Source organism: Aplidium turbinatum, chromosome 4 (genome assembly GCF_918807975.1).
Source record: "Aplidium turbinatum chromosome 4, kaAplTurb1.1, whole genome shotgun sequence".
Classification (NCBI taxonomy): Eukaryota; Metazoa; Chordata; class Ascidiacea; order Aplousobranchia; family Polyclinidae; genus Aplidium; species Aplidium turbinatum.
The window spans coordinates 26444505-26461946 of NC_137475.1; the positions used below are offsets into that span (position 1 = coordinate 26444505).

Consider the following 17442-nt stretch of genomic DNA (forward strand, 5'->3'; position numbering starts at 1 on the left):
ACTTAGTAAACCTTGACATTTGATTACCTTAACTTTGGCAAACTATCAGAAAGAGTCACACCAAAACAATTAAGTTCAAGAACCAATGATGTTCAGTAATGTAGGCCTGCTGTAAGTATGAGTAAAGACTTAGAGATGATGAAACAAAGCTACATGAAATCGTAAACTTTTTATGCTTTTCAGGCAAAATACAAAGAAGAATATGAAAAGAACAGAGGAAGAAATCACACTGAGATTCCAGAAACACCAGAGATGGTTTTATCGAAAGAGCTTCGACCGGTACAAAGCAAGAAATTGTACACAGAAAAATCGAAGGAAATGCACAAAAACGTTCAGATCGGAGCAGGTCGGACATCTGTTGTTATCATCAAGTCGAAACATTTACCTAATTGTTGAGTGCTTGTTTCTTCGAAGCCGTAACGATTAATTAATGCGTTTTATGATTTTAGACATACAAGAGCTTGCCCATGCTGTAACTGCGCAACAGAAAGTTTCAACCCATCCATACAAGAAACAATATAAAGAAGAGATTGTTGGCAAGGGACCGGTTGATCCTGCTATTGGTTATCCTGAACATGAACACCACAAGAAAGCAACCGATTTGGCTAGTAGTGTAAGTTGAAAATTGAAGTCAATTAGCAATGAATTGTGCGTCTCGGAAAGTAATTTACTTGGAAGTGACATGAATCCAAAGAAGTCATTGCCATTTTCTGTTGCTACAACAATTTGGCAGCATGCGATTGAACAAGTGCTCGAGCATTTGAAATTGTTACAGTATATTTCTTGTGTGGTTGTATTGTGAATTGGCTCGACAATAGATTTGATTTACTTTTGTTTCAGATTGATTATGTGAAAGACGCTGAAAAGATGTTGCAACATCACAATCTTCCTGGCGACACTCCTGAGTTGATCAGAGCGAAAGAAAGCGCTAAAATAGCAAGTGATGTAAGTGGATGAGCGATGTTTGAAAGTTGTCTTGATTGACAAACAATGCAACAAGTGTTTGTTTATCAGATCAAAATGAACTTTTGCTGAAAAGATTCTTTTATATAGATTGAATATCAGAAAGATAAGAGAGACGTAATTGATGCCTATCGTGGATTCCAAACAATGGATAGCAAAGATCATCCCGTTGTGCAACAAGGAATTAAAGCAGCCGCCCTGACTGATGATGTGAGTTGGCAAAGTGATTGTTACCATCTTTTCTTTCAGCATCACTAAGTTTAAATTACTCTTTTCTGATCTGATGCAACTACATCATTCTATTGTATCATACCCATTTGAAATTTGAAACTGCGATTCCAAATACAGAAGATTACCATTCAAAACTCGACTCTGTCGTTGATGATCACTCTAAGTTCATTAAGATTAACGATACCGTTCGGACGCATCCCATCATCAAACAAGAAAAGTCTATCGCATTTGAAATTACTCCTTTAACGTACTGGATAGCATTCTTCCACCCAACTCTCCTTCGTTTTGATTCTCTCAATTCTTTTCACTCGATCTTAAATTGTCGCATATAGACTATACAGTAGTTTTTATCGTCTTTGTTTGAGCTTCTGGGACCAAATGTCCATTATTTTACCACACCAAGCTATCGATATTTCTCGTACTGTCCTGGAACCAGAAAGGATACTGGAGTATGTGATCTTTGGATTCACCATCTGAGACACTGAGAACTTCTGCTCTATTCGGTGGCTATAAGATAGTGAAATCATTAATTAAATGGTCTTCGGACTGTTCCTCGGCACCATAACATGCCACTCCACATTCAGTATTTCTTACAAATGTAAAATTGCAACAGAACGAGCCTTCTTTTTGTTCTGTGACACGCAATCGGTCTGCTAATTGATGGCAGGCTTATGTTTTGAGCAGAAATCTTAATTTGACTGTTGATACATTTACTGTAGTTGGCTCATAAACGTCAAACTATTTTAATGTTTCTCGGCAGCCGATTTGTAGCAAGAATTGACAGCGATAGTGTTGCTTTAAACTGAGATAAAGCTATTATTGATTTGAGTAGGACTTGCAGCTTCGAAAGGAAACTGCGTCAATTGAAGCAAGCTGAAACATTGTTCTTTCCGCCTGCACCATTGCATCAAAGTCACAGCTCAATATATATTGTATTCTTTTAGGCCGCGTACAAAGAAGACTGGGAAAGCGACAAGCAAAACATCTACTATCCTGTTCATATCACTCCGGCCTATGAAATAGCTGCTGATGTTAAGAAAGCAACTGGCGATGTAAGAAACATGTCATAGCTTGCATTTGTAATATGCTTGGATAGACAGTGTAAATAATAGCATTAAACCATTGTTATACGCTGACTTGATACAAATCATCTTGCAACAGGTTCCTTACAAAGAAGATTATGAACAAACAAAGGATAAGAACAAATACAAAGTTACTGATACTGAAGAATATAAAACCATGAAGGAAGGAGAGAAATCTCTATCGGATGTAAGTTCTAATATTCAAAGAGGATTATTTATCCAGGCTGAGTGAAAATGTTTTGCCTTTGAGATTGACAGTGTACCCGCGATGTGTGTTAAGTTCACGGGAGATGAGTCTGTTTTCTTTTTTTTAGATTCGATAGGTGCTGGTAACTGATTTTCTTATATCAAACTTTATTGTGTACAAAGAAGCCGAGTGCAGAATATACTACTGTAAACTTTTTCATAAAGGTTTTGTTCAAAACTAACAATTCGCTGCTTTGCTTCACTTAGTAAACCTTGACATTTGATTACCTTAACTTTGGCAAACTATCAGAAAGAGTCACACCAAAACAATTAAGTTCAAGAACCAATGATGTTCAGTAATGTAGGCCTGCTGTAAGTATGAGTAAAGACTTAGAGATGATGAAACAAAGCTACATGAAATCGTAAACTTTTTATGCTTTTCAGGCAAAATACAAAGAAGAATATGAAAAGAACAGAGGAAGAAATCACACTGAGATTCCAGAAACACCAGAGATGGTTTTATCGAAAGAGCTTCGACCGGTACAAAGCAAGAAATTGTACACAGAAAAATCGAAGGAAATGCACAAAAACGTTCAGATCGGAGCAGGTCGGACATCTGTTGTTATCATCAAGTCGAAACTTTTACCTAATTGTTGAGTGCTTGTTTCTTCGAAGCCGTAACGATTAATTAATGCGTTTTATGATTTTAGACATACAAGAGCTTGCCCATGCTGTAACTGCGCAACAGAAAGTTTCAACCCATCCATACAAGAAACAATATAAAGAAGAGATTGTTGGCAAGGGACCGGTTGATCCTGCTATTGGTTATCCTGAACATGAACATCACAAGAAAGCAACCGATTTGGCTAGTAGTGTAAGTTGAAAATTGAAGTCAATTAGCAATGAATTGTGCGTCTCGGAAAGTAATTTACTTGGAAGTGACATGAATCCAAAGAAGTCATTGCCATTTTCTGTTGCTACAACAATTTGGCAGCATGCGATTGAACAAGTGCTCGAGCATTTGAAATTGTTACAGTATATTTCTTGTGTGGTTGTATTGTGAATTGGCTCGACAATAGATTTGATTTACTTTTGTTTCAGATTGATTATGTGAAAGACGCTGAAAAGATGTTGCAACATCACAATCTTCCTGGCGACACTCCTGAGTTGATCAGAGCGAAAGAAAGCGCTAAAATAGCAAGTGATGTAAGTGGATGAGCGATGTTTGAAAGTTGTCTTGATTGACAAACAATGCAACAAGTGTTTGTTTATCAGATCAAAATGAACTTTTGCTGAAAAGATTCTTTTATATAGATTGAATATCAGAAAGATAAGAGAGACGTAATTGATGCCTATCGTGGATTCCAAACAATGGATAGCAAAGATCATCCCGTTGTGCAACAAGGAATTAAAGCAGCCGCCCTGACTAATGATGTGAGTTGGTAAAGTGATTGTTACCATCTTTTCTTTCAGCATCACTAAGTTTAAAATTCCTCATTTCTGATCTGGTGCAACTACATCATTCTATTGTATCATACCCATTTGAAATTTGAAACTGCGATTCCAAATACAGAAGATTACCATTCAAAACTCGACTCTGTCGTTGATGATTACTCTAAGTTCATTAAGATTAACGATACCGTTCGGACGCATCCCATCATCAAAAAAGAAAAGTCTATCGCATTTGAAATTACTCCTTTAACGTACTGGATAGCATTCTTCCACCCAACTCTCCTTCGTTTTGATTCTCTCAATTCTTTTCACTCGGTCTTAAATTGTCGCATATAGACTATACAGTAGTTTTTATCGTCTTTGTTTGAGCTTCTGGGACCAAATGTCCACCATTTTACCACACCAAGCTATCGATATTTCTCGTACTGTCCTGGAACCAGAAAAGATACTGTAGTATGTGATCTTTGGATTCACCATCGGAGAAACTGAGAACTTCTGCTCTATTCGGTGGCTATAAGATCTGTGACACGCAATCGGTCTGCTAATTGATGGCAGGCTTATGTTTTGAGCAGAAATCTTAATTTGACTGTTGATACATTTACTGTAGTTGGCTCATAAACGTCAAACTATTTTAATGCGTGTTGCTTTAAACTGAGATAAAGCTATTATTGATTTGAGTAGGACTTGCAGCTTCGAAAGGAAACTGCGTCAATTAAAGCATGCTGAAACATTGTTCTTTCCGCCTGCACCATTGCATCAAAGTCACAGCTCAATATATATTGTATTCTTTTAGGCCGCGTACAAAGAAGACTGGGAAAGCGACAAGCAAAACATCTACTATCCTGTTCATATCACTCCGGCCTATGAAATAGCTGCTGATGTTAAGAAAGCAACTGGCGATGTAAGAAACACGTCATAGCTTGCATTTGTAATATGCTTGGATAGACAGTGTAAAAAATAACATTAAACCATTGTTATACGCTGACTTGATACAAATCATCTTGCAACAGGTTCCTTACAGAGAAGACTATGAACAAACAAAGGATAAGAACAAATACAAAGTTACTGATACTGAAGAATATAAAACCATGAAGGAAGGAGAGAAATCTCTATCGGATGTAAGTTCTAATATTCAAAGAGGATTATTTATCCAGGCTGAGTGAAAATGTTTTGCCTTTGAGATTGACAGTGTACCCGCGATGTGTGTTAAATTCACGGGAGATGAGTCTGTTTTCTTTTTCTTAGATTCGATAGGTGCTGGTAACTGATTTTCTAATATCAAACTTTATTTTGTACAAAGAAGCCGAGTGCAGAATATACTACTGTAAACTTTTTCATAAAGGTTTTGTTCAAAACTAACAATTCGCTGCTTTGCTTCACTTAGTAAACCTTGACATTTGATTACCTTAACTTTGGCAAACTATCAGAAAGAGTCACACCAAAACAATTAAGTTCAAGAACCAATGATGTTCAGTAATGTAGGCCTGCTGTAAGTATGAGTAAAGACTTAGAGATGATGAAACAAAGCTACATAAAATCGTAAACTTTTTATGCTTTTCAGGTAAAATACAAAGAAGAATATGAAAAGAACAGAGGAAGAAATCACACTGAGATTCCAGAAACACCAGAGATGGTTTTATCGAAAGAGCTTCGACCGGTGCAAAGCAAGAAATTGTACACAGAAAAATCGAAGGAAATGCACAAAAACGTTCAGATCGGAGCAGGTCGGACATCTGTTGTTATCATCAAGTCGAAACTTTTACCTAATTGTTGAGTGCTTGTTTCTTCGAAGCCGTAACGATTAATTAATGCGTTTTATGATTTTAGACATACAAGAGCTTGCCCATGCTGTAACTGCGCAACAGAAAGTTTCAACCCATCCATACAAGAAACAATATAAAGAAGAGATTGTTGGCAAGGGACCGGTTGATCCTGCTATTGGTTATCCTGAACATGAACACCACAAGAAAGCAACCGATTTGGCTAGTAGTGTAAGTTGAAAATTGAAGTCAATTAGCAATGAATTGTGCGTCTCGGAAAGTAATTTACTTGGAAGTGACATGAATCCAAAGAAGTTATTGCCATTTTCTGTTGCTACAACAATTTGGCAGCATGCGATTGAACAAGTGCCCGAGCATTTGAAAATGTTACAGTATATTTCTTGTGTGGTTGTATTGTGAATTGGCTCGACAATAGATTTGATTTACTTTTGTTTCAGATTGATTATGTGAAAGACGCTGAAAAGATGTTGCAACATCACAATCTTCCTGGCGACACTCCTGAGTTGATCAGAGCGAAAGAAAGCGCTAAAATAGCAAGTGATGTAAGTGGATGAGCGATGTTTGAAAGTTGTCTTGATTGACAAACAATGCAACAAGTGTTTGTTTATCAGATCAAAATGAACTTTTGCTGAAAAGATTCTTTTATATAGATTGAATATCAGAAAGATAAGAGAGACGTAATTGATGCCTATCGTGGATTCCAAACAATGGATAGCAAAGATCATCCCGTTGTGCAACAAGGAATTAAAGCAGCCGCCCTGACTGATGATGTGAGTTGGCAAAGTGATTGTTACCATCTTTTCTTTCAGCATCACTAAGTTATAATTACTCTTTTCTGATCTGATGCAACTACATCATTCTATTGTATCATACCCATTTGAAATTTGAAACTGCGATTCCAAATAGAGAAGATTACCATTCAAAACTCGACTCTGTCGTTGATGATCACTCTAAGTTCATTAAGATTAACGATACCGTTCGGACGCATCCCATCATCAAAAAAGAAAAGTCTATCGCATTTGAAATTACTCCTTTAACGTACTGGATAGCATTCTTCCACCCAACTCTCCTTCGTTTTGATTCTCTCAATTCTTTTCACTCGATCTTAAATTGTCGCATATAGACTATACAGTAGTTTTTATCGTCTTTGTTTGAGCTTCTGGGACCAAATGTCCATCATTTTACCACACCAAGCTATCGATATTTCTCGTACTGTCCTGGAACCAGAAAGGATACTGGAGTATGTGATCTTTGGATTCACCATCTGAGACACTGAGAACTTCTGCTCTATTCGGTGGCTATAAGATAGTGAAATCATTAATTAAATGGTCTTCGGACTGTTCCTCGGCACCATAACATGCCACTCCACATTCAGTATTTCTTACAAATGTGAAATTGCAACAGAACGAGCCTTCTTTTTGTTCTGTGACACGCAATCGGTCTGCTAATTGATGGCAGGCTTATGTTTTGAGCAGAAATCTTAATTTGATTGTTGATACATTTACTGTAGTTGGCTCATAAACGTCAAACTATTTTAATGTTTCTCGGCAGCCGATTTGTAGCAAGAATTGACAGCGATAGTGTTGCTTTAAACTGAGATAAAGCTATTATTGATTTGAGTAGGACTTGCAGCTTCGAAAGGAAACTGCGTCAATTGAAGCAAGCTGAAACATTGTTCTTTCCGCCTGCACCATTGCATCAAAGTCACAGCTCAATATATATTGTATTCTTTTAGGCCGCGTACAAAGAAGACTGGGAAAGCGACAAGCAAAACATCTACTATCCTGTTCATATCACTCCGGCCTATGAAATAGCTGCTGATGTTAAGAAAGCAACTGGCGATGTAAGAAACATGTCATAGCTTGCATTTGTAATATGATTGGATAGACAGTGTATATAATAGCATTAAACCGTTGTTATACGCTGACTTGATACAAATCATCTTGCAACAGGTTCCTTACAAAGAAGACTATGAACAAACAAAGGATAAGAACAAATACAAAGTTACTGATACTGAAGAATATAAAACCATGAAGGAAGGAGAGAAATCTCTATCGGATGTAAGTTCTAATATTCAAAGAGGATTATTTATCCAGGCTGAGTAAAAATGTTTTGGCTTTGAGATTGACAGTGTACCCGCGATGTGTGTTAAGTTCACGGGAGATGAGTCTGTTTTCTTTTTTTTAGATTCGATAGGTGCTGGTAACTGATTTTCTTATATCAAACTTTATTGTGTACAAAGAAGCCGAGTGCAGAATATACTACTGTAAACTTTTTCATAAAGGTTTTGTTCAAAACTAACAATTCGCTGCTTTGCTTCACTTAGTAAACCTTGACATTTGATTACCTTAACTTTGGCAAACTATCAGAGAGAGTCAATCCAAAACAATTAAGTTCAAGAACCAATGATGTTCAGTAATGTAGGCCTACTGTAAGTATGAGTAAAGACTTAGAGATGATGAAACAAAGCTACATGAAATCGTAAACTTTTTATGCTTTTCAGGCAAAATACAAAGAAGAATATGAAAAGAACAGAGGAAGAAATCACACTGAGATTCCAGAAACACCAGAGATGGTTTTATCGAAAGAGCTTCGACCGGTGCAAAGCAAGAAATTGTACACAGAAAAATCGAAGGAAATGCACAAAAACGTTCAGATCGGAGCAGGTCGGACATCTGTTGTTATCATCAAGTCGAAACATTTACCTAATTGTTGAGTGCTTGTTTCTTCGAAGCCGTAACGATTAATTAATGCGTTTTATGATTTTAGACATACAAGAGCTTGCCCATGCTGTAACTGCGCAACAAAAAGTTTCAACCCATCCATACAAGAAACAATATAAAGAAGAGATTGTTGGCAAGGGACCGGTTGATCCTGCTATTGGTTATCCTGAACATGAACACCACAAGAAAGCAACCGATTTGGCTAGTAGTGTAAGTTGAAAATTGAAGTCAATTAGCAATGAATTGTGCGTCTCGGAAAGTAATTTACTTGGAAGTGACATGAATCCAAAGAAGTCACTGCCATTTTCTATTGCTACAACAATTTGGCAGCATGCGATTGAACAAGTGCCCGAGCATTTGAAATTGTTACAGTATATTTCTTGTGTGGTTGTATTGTGAATTGGCTCGACAATAGATTTGATTTACTTTTGTTTCAGATTGATTATGTGAAAGACGCTGAAAAGATGTTGCAACATCACAATCTTCCTGGCGACACTCCTGAGTTGATCAGAGCGAAAGAAAGCGCTAAAATAGCAAGTGATGTAAGTGGATGAGCGATGTTTGAAAGTTGTCTTGATTGACAAATAATGCAACAAGTGTTTGTTTATCAGATCAAAATGAACTTTTGCTGAAAAGATTCTTTTATATAGATTGAATATCAGAAAGATAAGAGAGACGTAATTGATGCCTATCGTGGATTCCAAACAATGGATAGCAAAGATCATCCCGTTGTGCAACAAGGAATTAAAGCAGCCGCCCTGACTGATGATGTGAGTTGGCAAAGTGATTGTTACCATCTTTTCTTTCAGCATCACTAAGTTTAAAATTCCTCTTTTCTGATCTGATGCAACTACATCATTCTATTGTATCATACCCATTTGAAATTTGAAACTGCGATCCCAAATACAGAAGATTACCATTCAAAACTCGACTCTGTCGTTGATGATCACTCTAAGTTCATTAAGATTAACGATACCGTTCGGACGCATCCCATCATCAAAAAAGAAAAGTCTATCGCATTTGAAATTACTCCTTTAACGTACTGGATAGCATTCTTCCACCCAACTCTCCTTCGTTTTGATTCTCTCAATTCTTTTCACTCGGTCTTAAATTGTCGCATATAGACTATACAGTAGTTTTTATCGTCTTTGTTTGAGCTTCTGGGACCAAATGTACATCATTTTACCACACCAAGCTATCGATATTTCTCTTACTGTCCTGGAACCAGAAAGGATACTGGAGTATGTGATCTTTGGATTCACCATCGGAGACACTGAGAACTTCTGCTCTATTCGGTGGCTATAAGATAGTGAAATCATTAATTAAATGGTCTTCGGACTGTTCCTCGGCACCATAACATGCCACTCTACATTCAGTATTTCTTACAAATGTGAAATTGCAACAGAACGAGCCTTCTTTTTGTTCTGTGACACGCAATCGGTCTGCTAATTGATGGCAGGCTTATGTTTTGAGCAGAAATCTTAATTTGATTGTTGATACATTTACTGTAGTTGGCTCATAAACGTCAAACTATTTGAATGCGTGTTGCTTTAAACTGAGATAAAGCTATTATTGATTTGAGTAGGACTTGCAGCTTCGAAAGGAAACTGCGTCAATTAAAGCATGCTGAAACATTGTTCTTTCCGCCTGCACCATTGCATCAAAGTCACAGCTCAATATACATTGTATTCTTTTAGGCCGCGTACAAAGAAGACTGGGAAAGCGACAAGCAAAACATCTACTATCCTGTTCATATCACTCCGGCCTATGAAATAGCTGCTGATGTTAAGAAAGCAACTGGCGATGTAAGAAACACGTCATAGCTTGCATTTGTAATATGATTGGATAGACAGTGTAAAAAATAACATTAAACCATTGTTATACGCTGACTTGATACAAATCATCTTGCAACAGGTTCCTTACAAAGAAGACTATGAACAAACAAAGGATAAGAACAAATACAAAGTTACTGATACTGAAGAATATAAAACCATGAAGGAAGGAGAGAAATCTCTATCGGATGTAAGTTCTAATATTCAAAGAGGATTATTTATCCAGGCTGAGTGAAAATGTTTTGCCTTTGAGATTGACAGTGTACCCGCGATGTGAGTTAAATTCACGGGAGATGAGTCTGTTTTTTTTATTTTTTTAGATTCGATAGGTGCTGGTAACTGATTTTCTAATATCAAACTTTATTGTGTACAAAGAAGCCGAGTGCAGAATATACTACTGTAAACTTTTTCATAAAGGTTTTGTTCAAAACTAACAATTCACTGCTTTGCTTCACTTATTAATCCTTGACATTTGATTACCTTAACTTTGGCAAACTATTAGAAAGAGTCACACCAAAACAATTAAGTTCAAGAACCAATGATGTTCAGTAATGTAGGCCTACTGTAAGTATGAGTAAAGACTTAGAGATGATGAAACAAAGCTACATGAAATCGTAAACTTTTTATGCTTTTCAGGCAAAATACAAAGAAGAACATAAAAAGAACAGAGGAAGAAATCACACTGAGATTCCAGAAACACCAGAGATGGTTTTATCGAAAGAGCTTCGACCGGTGCAAAGCAAGAAATTGTACACAGAAAAATCGAAGGAAATGCACAAAAACGTTCAGATCGGAGCAGGTCGGACATCTGTTGTTATCATCAAGTCCAAACTTTTACCTAATTGTTGAGTGCTTGTTTCTTCGAAGCCGTAACGATTAATTAATGCGTTTTATGATTTTAGACATACAAGAGCTTGCCCATGCTGTAACTGCGCAACAGAAAGTTTCAACCCATCCATACAAGAAACAATATAAAGAAGAGATTGTTGGCAAGGGACCGGTTGATCCTGCTATTGGTTATCCTGAACATGAACACCACAAGAAAGCAACCGATTTGGCTAGTAGTGTAAGTTGAAAATTGAAGTCAATTAGCAATGAATTGTCTATCTCGGAAAGTAATTTACTTGGAAGTGACATGAATCGAAAGAAGTCATTGCCATTTGCTGTTGCTACAACAATTTGGCAGCATGCGATTGAACAAGTGCCCGAGCATTTGAAATTGTTACAGTATATTTCTTGTGTGGTTGTATTGTGAATTGGCTCGACAATAGATTTGATTTACTTTTGTTTTAGATTGATTATGTGAAAGACGCTGAAAAGATGTTGCAACATCACAATCTTCCTGGCGACACTCCTGAGTTGATCAGAGCGAAAGAAAGCGCTAAAATAGCAAGTGATGTAAGTGGATGAGCGATGTTTGAAAGTTGTCTTGATTGACAAACAATGCAACAAGTTTTCGTTTATCAGATCAAAATGAAATTTTGCTGAAAAGATTCTTTTATACAGATTGAATATCAGAAAGACAAGAGAGACGTAATTGATGCCTATCGTGGATTCCAAACAATGGATAGCAAAGATCATCCCGTTGTGCAACAAGGAATTAGAGCTGCGGATTTAATTTCTGAAGTACTATTTTTTCTGTTATGTTTCTTGTGATCTTATTTGTTTATGTTTTTTTTTTTTGTACATACTTTATTATTTGCGTTGCCTAGTTACCTAGTGATTTGCTCAAAGAATTTCCTATTTCTTAAAACGTTTCTCTTTTCTCTAAAATCCAAGGTAAGTTTTTTTTAATTTTGACTATTCCGTTTTGAGTATATGGTTATATTTTTTTTGCCTTGCTCTTCCTGACTAAGCTGTTTGATATTTTGGTGGTGGAAGGAAATCGTTTATTTTTTTGTTTATACAATTTTTTAATTTGGATTCTTTATATTTGTCCTTTTTACTGAATAATTTTGCAATGTCTGTTTTGATCGTTTGAAATTGAGTTATTGCAGTTTAATCGATTAATTTCTTAGTTGATACACTTTTCTGGCCTGGAATTTTTACATTTTGCCTCTTTTCCTGAATGTTTTTGCAATGTCTGTTATTATTTTAGTGTCTATTGAGCTATTCTGTCTGTACAGCTATTTATCCTCTGATATCTATCGTCTGTCTTCGTTTCAAAATCTTCGAATGCCTGAAAAATGGTGTCCCATAGGGTTCGGTCCTGCATCCACTTTTTTTCAACATCTTCACCCACGACCTGACAACCACTGTCTGCGCAAAAACTTACTGCATATGGGACAACTTGGCAATTCGCCACTCCACAAAGTTGTGGGAATACCTAGAAAACACCTTGAGCCAGGAGATAAAAACTCTCTTAACTTATCTCCAGAAATGGCGACTAAAACTCAGCGAAACCAAAACTGTGGCAGCAGCTTTCCATCTACACAATCGAGAAGCTAATCGTGAGTGAAATGTCCAAAACCATGGAATATCTGTTCTTCTGCAACGAATCAACATATTTTGAGTTGACATTAAACAGATCCCTCATATATCGCCACCATTTGGTGTCACTGCGCAATAAACTGGCATCGAGCGCTGCTCTACTCAAGCGCCTAGCACAGGCTCCAGCTGGAGGGTAAGAGCTGACACTTTGCGAATAGCAGCTTTAACTTTTGTCTATCTTTCAGCAGAGTACTGTGCAGTGTGCACCTGTTTGGTGCCGCAGCACTCACAGCCACAACATCAACACTGCCATAAACAACGCCCTGCGCACAGTGACCGGATCCCTGCGTCTTACACCATTGGACAATCTTTCCATTTTTGCTGGCATCCAACCTGCTGCTGAGCTTCGTGTGTAAACTTTGAAACGCCCTATTGAGGCTTTTATTGACTGAAATACAAAAACACAAAATAAAAGTAGTAACGATAAACTAATGGCAATAGGTGACATGGTAGGCCTACAACACAAATTTCCAATCATAAGACTGCCACGCTCTAGTAAAACAATTGAAGAGAGAGGTTGCTTGCAGTGCCAGAGGCGTTGCCCGCTTCTTTAAATTAAGCATGCCAATCACAATGTTGGCAAGACGTAAATACTGTACAGTACAACATTCTTCCCTCCTTGATCATCGGAATAAGCAGAAAGGAAAGCAATAATAAATTGACAAAACGATACAATAGTAAACGAAAAATTTCACACATGATAAACAACGCATTACCAACAGGCAACTCAAACGTCGTATATATTGTGACCATATATTTCAGGTCGTCTAGTTCCTCTGGAAGAACGTCTCAGGTGTGTGGAAATGATAAATTCAGTTATTTTGTGATTTGTTTTAGACGATGCGTGAAAATCTGCATCAATGTCTGGTGTAAGATTTTGCTGTGTACCTGCACTCCTGCAGTTTCTGGTGTAAGATTTTATTGTGTATATGAAGGTTCTGATGTAAGGTTTTGTTGTATGCGTGAACTTTGAAAGGGAGATTCAGAAGGTGTAGAAACCATGTTGCCATTGTTTGATCCATTTCTTGGTGTTAGAACATACTTCGACGACTAAATCCCAGAAATCGTTCATGGGGAGTGGCATTGGTTGCAGTGCATAAGAGAGATCGTACTGCGTGCAAAGTTTCGGGTAGAACTTCCTCCCAACAGCTTTCGGCTGTTCCTCCCAACAGCTGGACAGTTCTCGAAACATTTTGGTTAATTCTATCACATTGAGAGTTGGCGGTAAAGTGATGTGGTGTACTCCGGGTACTCGCACTTCCTCTGTCAGAAAGATATTGCCCGAGCTCTTGAGACAAGAATGAAGAACTTTGGTCACTGTGAATGTACAAGGAATGGCCAAATAAAGAAAAGAGCTGACCAAGACATACAATAACAGTCATGTCTTCACATACAAATGCGAAAGGATAGCGACTATAAGCTTATTCATCATCAACAATTAACGTATACTACTTCCTGCCATTAAAGGGTCCTTTAAAGTCAATGCTAACTCTTTCCCATGGTCTCATCAAATTAATCAACACTTCGTGTGATTTACGATAAAATCGAGATTTCAATTCTGCGCAAATTTCGCAGTGCAAACAAACAAATTTGACATCTTCCATTGAAAAGGGGAGATTTTTGGTACGAATGAAATGAGATAAACGTGAAATGCCACGGTGTCCAAGTTTTTTATGAATTTTGGTGAGATCGGGCGAATTTGAAAATAGTACATATGCTCTTGATAACTCATCTGGTACGAGATTGCCATTATCAGGTCAATGCAAGGTTTTGAAATGTCATAATCAAAATTTCTCAATTCGGCACGCCACAGCTATATTTTGTTGTTTTTAAATTCACCAAGCAGTTTTGGGTCAATCATGAAAGAAACGGCCCTTTGATCTGTCAGAAGTGTGAACTTGCGGCCACGTGGAAAATGGCTCCACTTTCTAACCGCATCCATAATAGCCGACGCTTCTTTCTCGACAGTTGAATAGTTAGCTTCGCAACGAGAAAAGACTCGAGAGTGGAAGGCAACAGGTTGCTTTCCTTGATTTAACGTAGCAGCTAACGTATGCTACGAAGCGTCACACTAAACTACAAACGGAGTTCCTTCGTTGACACTGGTAAGGCAAGCAGATGCAAGATCCTGCAGTGAATTTTCGAAGCTTTCGAAAGCGTCAGAAGGTAAAGGAAAAGGAGAGGATAGATTGGATTGCACTAAAGGTCTAACCTTTTCAGAAAATTTGGTACCCATTTGGCATAGTACGAAAGCATTCCCAAAACTCATAATTCAGCTGAGATTTTGACAAGGTAAGTTCGAGCAGGGGTCGAAGGCGTTCGGGATCAGGTTTGATTTTACGGTGCGACAGTCTATAACCCAGTAAGTCAATCTCATTATGAGCAAAAACACATTTTGATTCATTGAAAGTTATACCCTAGGCTTTAGTTGCTGTAAACAGGGCATTTAATTTCGCATCATGGTCTGCACAATCATAACCACCCACAGTTATATTGTCACGATAGGCATATGTGTCAGCCAAATTTTGTTTTCCGATCAGTTTGTCAACAATTCTTGAAAAAACGACACACCTTCTGTAACACCAAATGGTAAACGATTGAACTGGAATAGTTTTCCTTCGGCTTCAAAACCCGTAAATGGTCGGTCAGCAGCACAAACGAAATTTGATAATAGGCAGATTTTAAGTCTAAGCTGCTAAACACAGATCCTTCTGCGAGTTTTGCAATTTGGTCTCTGATTTTAGGGAGTAGATGAGCATCAAGTAATGTCAATCTGTTTATAGTTTGTGAATAGTCAACAACCATTCTTGTTTTATGCCGCCTATCTCTCGCAACCAGCACGTATGCTCGCCAAGGTGGATAAGAAGGCTCCACGATTTTCTCTGATAAAAGTTTGCTCACCTGCTCCCGGATGAATTGACGATCTTCTTGGTTAAAATTTCGCAACTTGGTAGCGATGGCCTTAGCGTTAGGTTCCAAGCTTTGGAATAAACTAGATGCGATGGTTGAGGCAGATACCCCACAGTAAGAGTCTGCGATTACTAACTTTCTTTGTGGTCCACCGAGTTTGAACACAACTTCTTTATGCTAGTTTAGAAAACCTTAGCCAAGTATGATTGATGCCGGCATAAAGTTTTGGTACTACTCCAAACATGACTTTGGCATACTTTCTTTCTTGAAGTTTGACATCAGTGCACACATTCCCCTCCACTTGTGCGGTTTGTTGGTCCGAAGCCATTGAACTTTTGATGACTTGCCTTGAGGTAGAAATTTGAGGTTGTAGTTGTGAAGCTTTAGCGCTCATAAAGTTGTCAGATGCACCCGTGTCTAGCAAGCAATCGAGGTTCACTCTTTTTATATGTTTACGTAGCGTGGTTTTGTTCAAGCATTCCGGAACTGAACCAAGAACAGAAAACACATGAGATGTTTAGGCATTATCAGGGGCTGCCCTGGCATCATCAACTGTAGGCTTGTTTCCTGCAAATGATATTGCAGCTGCTTTCCGAAAGTTATTTTGGCAAACACGCTGGAAATTGCCAATATTGGGAAAACAATTGCAAAGCTTGTCTTTCGTTGGACAGAAAGATCTGCCACCAGGATGGAGATTATCTCGACAAAAAAAAACACGTTTTGTACATCGGTTAGGTGCTGTAGGTTTCGTCTTTGCCGTTTTGAAATTGCTGCTGGATGACTTTGTTGTTTCTTCTATCAAAGAAATGGATGAAGCACGCTTGGGGCGAATTCGTAAAATAAGAGTTTGAGCGTTTTTCGGCTTGGTCGAGCCATCGAGCATTCGCGCTTGTCTTAATAGCGGTTGGTAAGTCCAGCTTTTGATCTTCAAGCAATCTTTGTTGAATTGTTTTGAAATTGATGCCATTGATAGATAAGCGCATCTCGAGTGAGTTCATCTTTTTAGATCTCGTCGTTTACGTTTTCGAATTCACATTCTCTAGCTAGTTGACGTAATGCGTAGATGTAGCCGACTCGTCGAGCGTTTCGGTAGAATTTTGGATTCTGGTCATCAAGAAACGCCTAGCAAATACAATATTTTTCTTTTTGTGATAAGCATTTTCGAGTGCTGTCTTAGCTGTGTCGTAGGTCCCTGCAACTGCGATAGAGGCGTTGGTTCTGTGTGAAAGTGAATTTGCAAATAACCCTAGCCTGTTGATGCTGTTTGGATTTTCTTCGCTTCTTTCAACTGCAGTTAGAAACGTTTCAAAAGTTCTTTTCTAGTGATCATATATTTTCTTTGCTTCTTGCTCTTCTGGGAAAATCTCCGAGTCGGTCGCAACAACTTTTCCATTAATCAAGTGAATAAACTTGTGATAATCTTTGAAACGTCTAATGGAGGCTTTTATTAACTGAAATAAAAAACACACAACAATCTTTTGATGCTCCATCCATTTAAAACATGCTACCCATATAGTTGTTGAGCACCACCAAAACAAAATACCTGTTTCATAAAATTGTTTTGTGCTATGGCTGAAGCAATCGGTGTGTTTACCTGAAAATTTGAAATTTTGATTTTAGGCCAATATGTTACAAACTCTGACCTCTTTTCACCCGCACCGAGGTTACTTGAGCGTAGCTTACAAGGCTGCACAAATGTAGCAAAGTGTTATATCATTTTCACCACGCACTTGCTGCTATTTCTTGACATTGTTTGCTGAATATTTTCCAATTTAGCAGCCAACAACAACAA

At 37.8% G+C, this 17442-nt stretch overlaps 1 protein-coding gene across 1 annotated transcript in view; it reads left to right on the forward strand.

Annotated features, from left to right (window-relative positions):
* LOC145769018 (uncharacterized) overlaps positions 1-17442 on the forward strand; it is a 155818-nt gene that overhangs the window by 44397 nt on the left and 93979 nt on the right. Inside the window, exons 88-103 of the mRNA XM_082580617.1 lie at positions 184-346; positions 450-613; positions 841-945; positions 3777-3896; positions 4708-4815; positions 4925-5032; positions 5476-5638; positions 5742-5905; positions 6133-6237; positions 6346-6465; positions 7431-7538; positions 7648-7755; positions 8199-8361; positions 8465-8628; positions 8856-8960; positions 11757-11876. Coding sequence (XP_082436743.1) covers positions 184-346; positions 450-613; positions 841-945; positions 3777-3896; positions 4708-4815; positions 4925-5032; positions 5476-5638; positions 5742-5905; positions 6133-6237; positions 6346-6465; positions 7431-7538; positions 7648-7755; positions 8199-8361; positions 8465-8628; positions 8856-8960; positions 11757-11876 — 2088 coding nt within the window. The remainder of the gene's footprint in view (positions 1-183; positions 347-449; positions 614-840; positions 946-3776; positions 3897-4707; positions 4816-4924; positions 5033-5475; positions 5639-5741; positions 5906-6132; positions 6238-6345; positions 6466-7430; positions 7539-7647; positions 7756-8198; positions 8362-8464; positions 8629-8855; positions 8961-11756; positions 11877-17442) is intronic.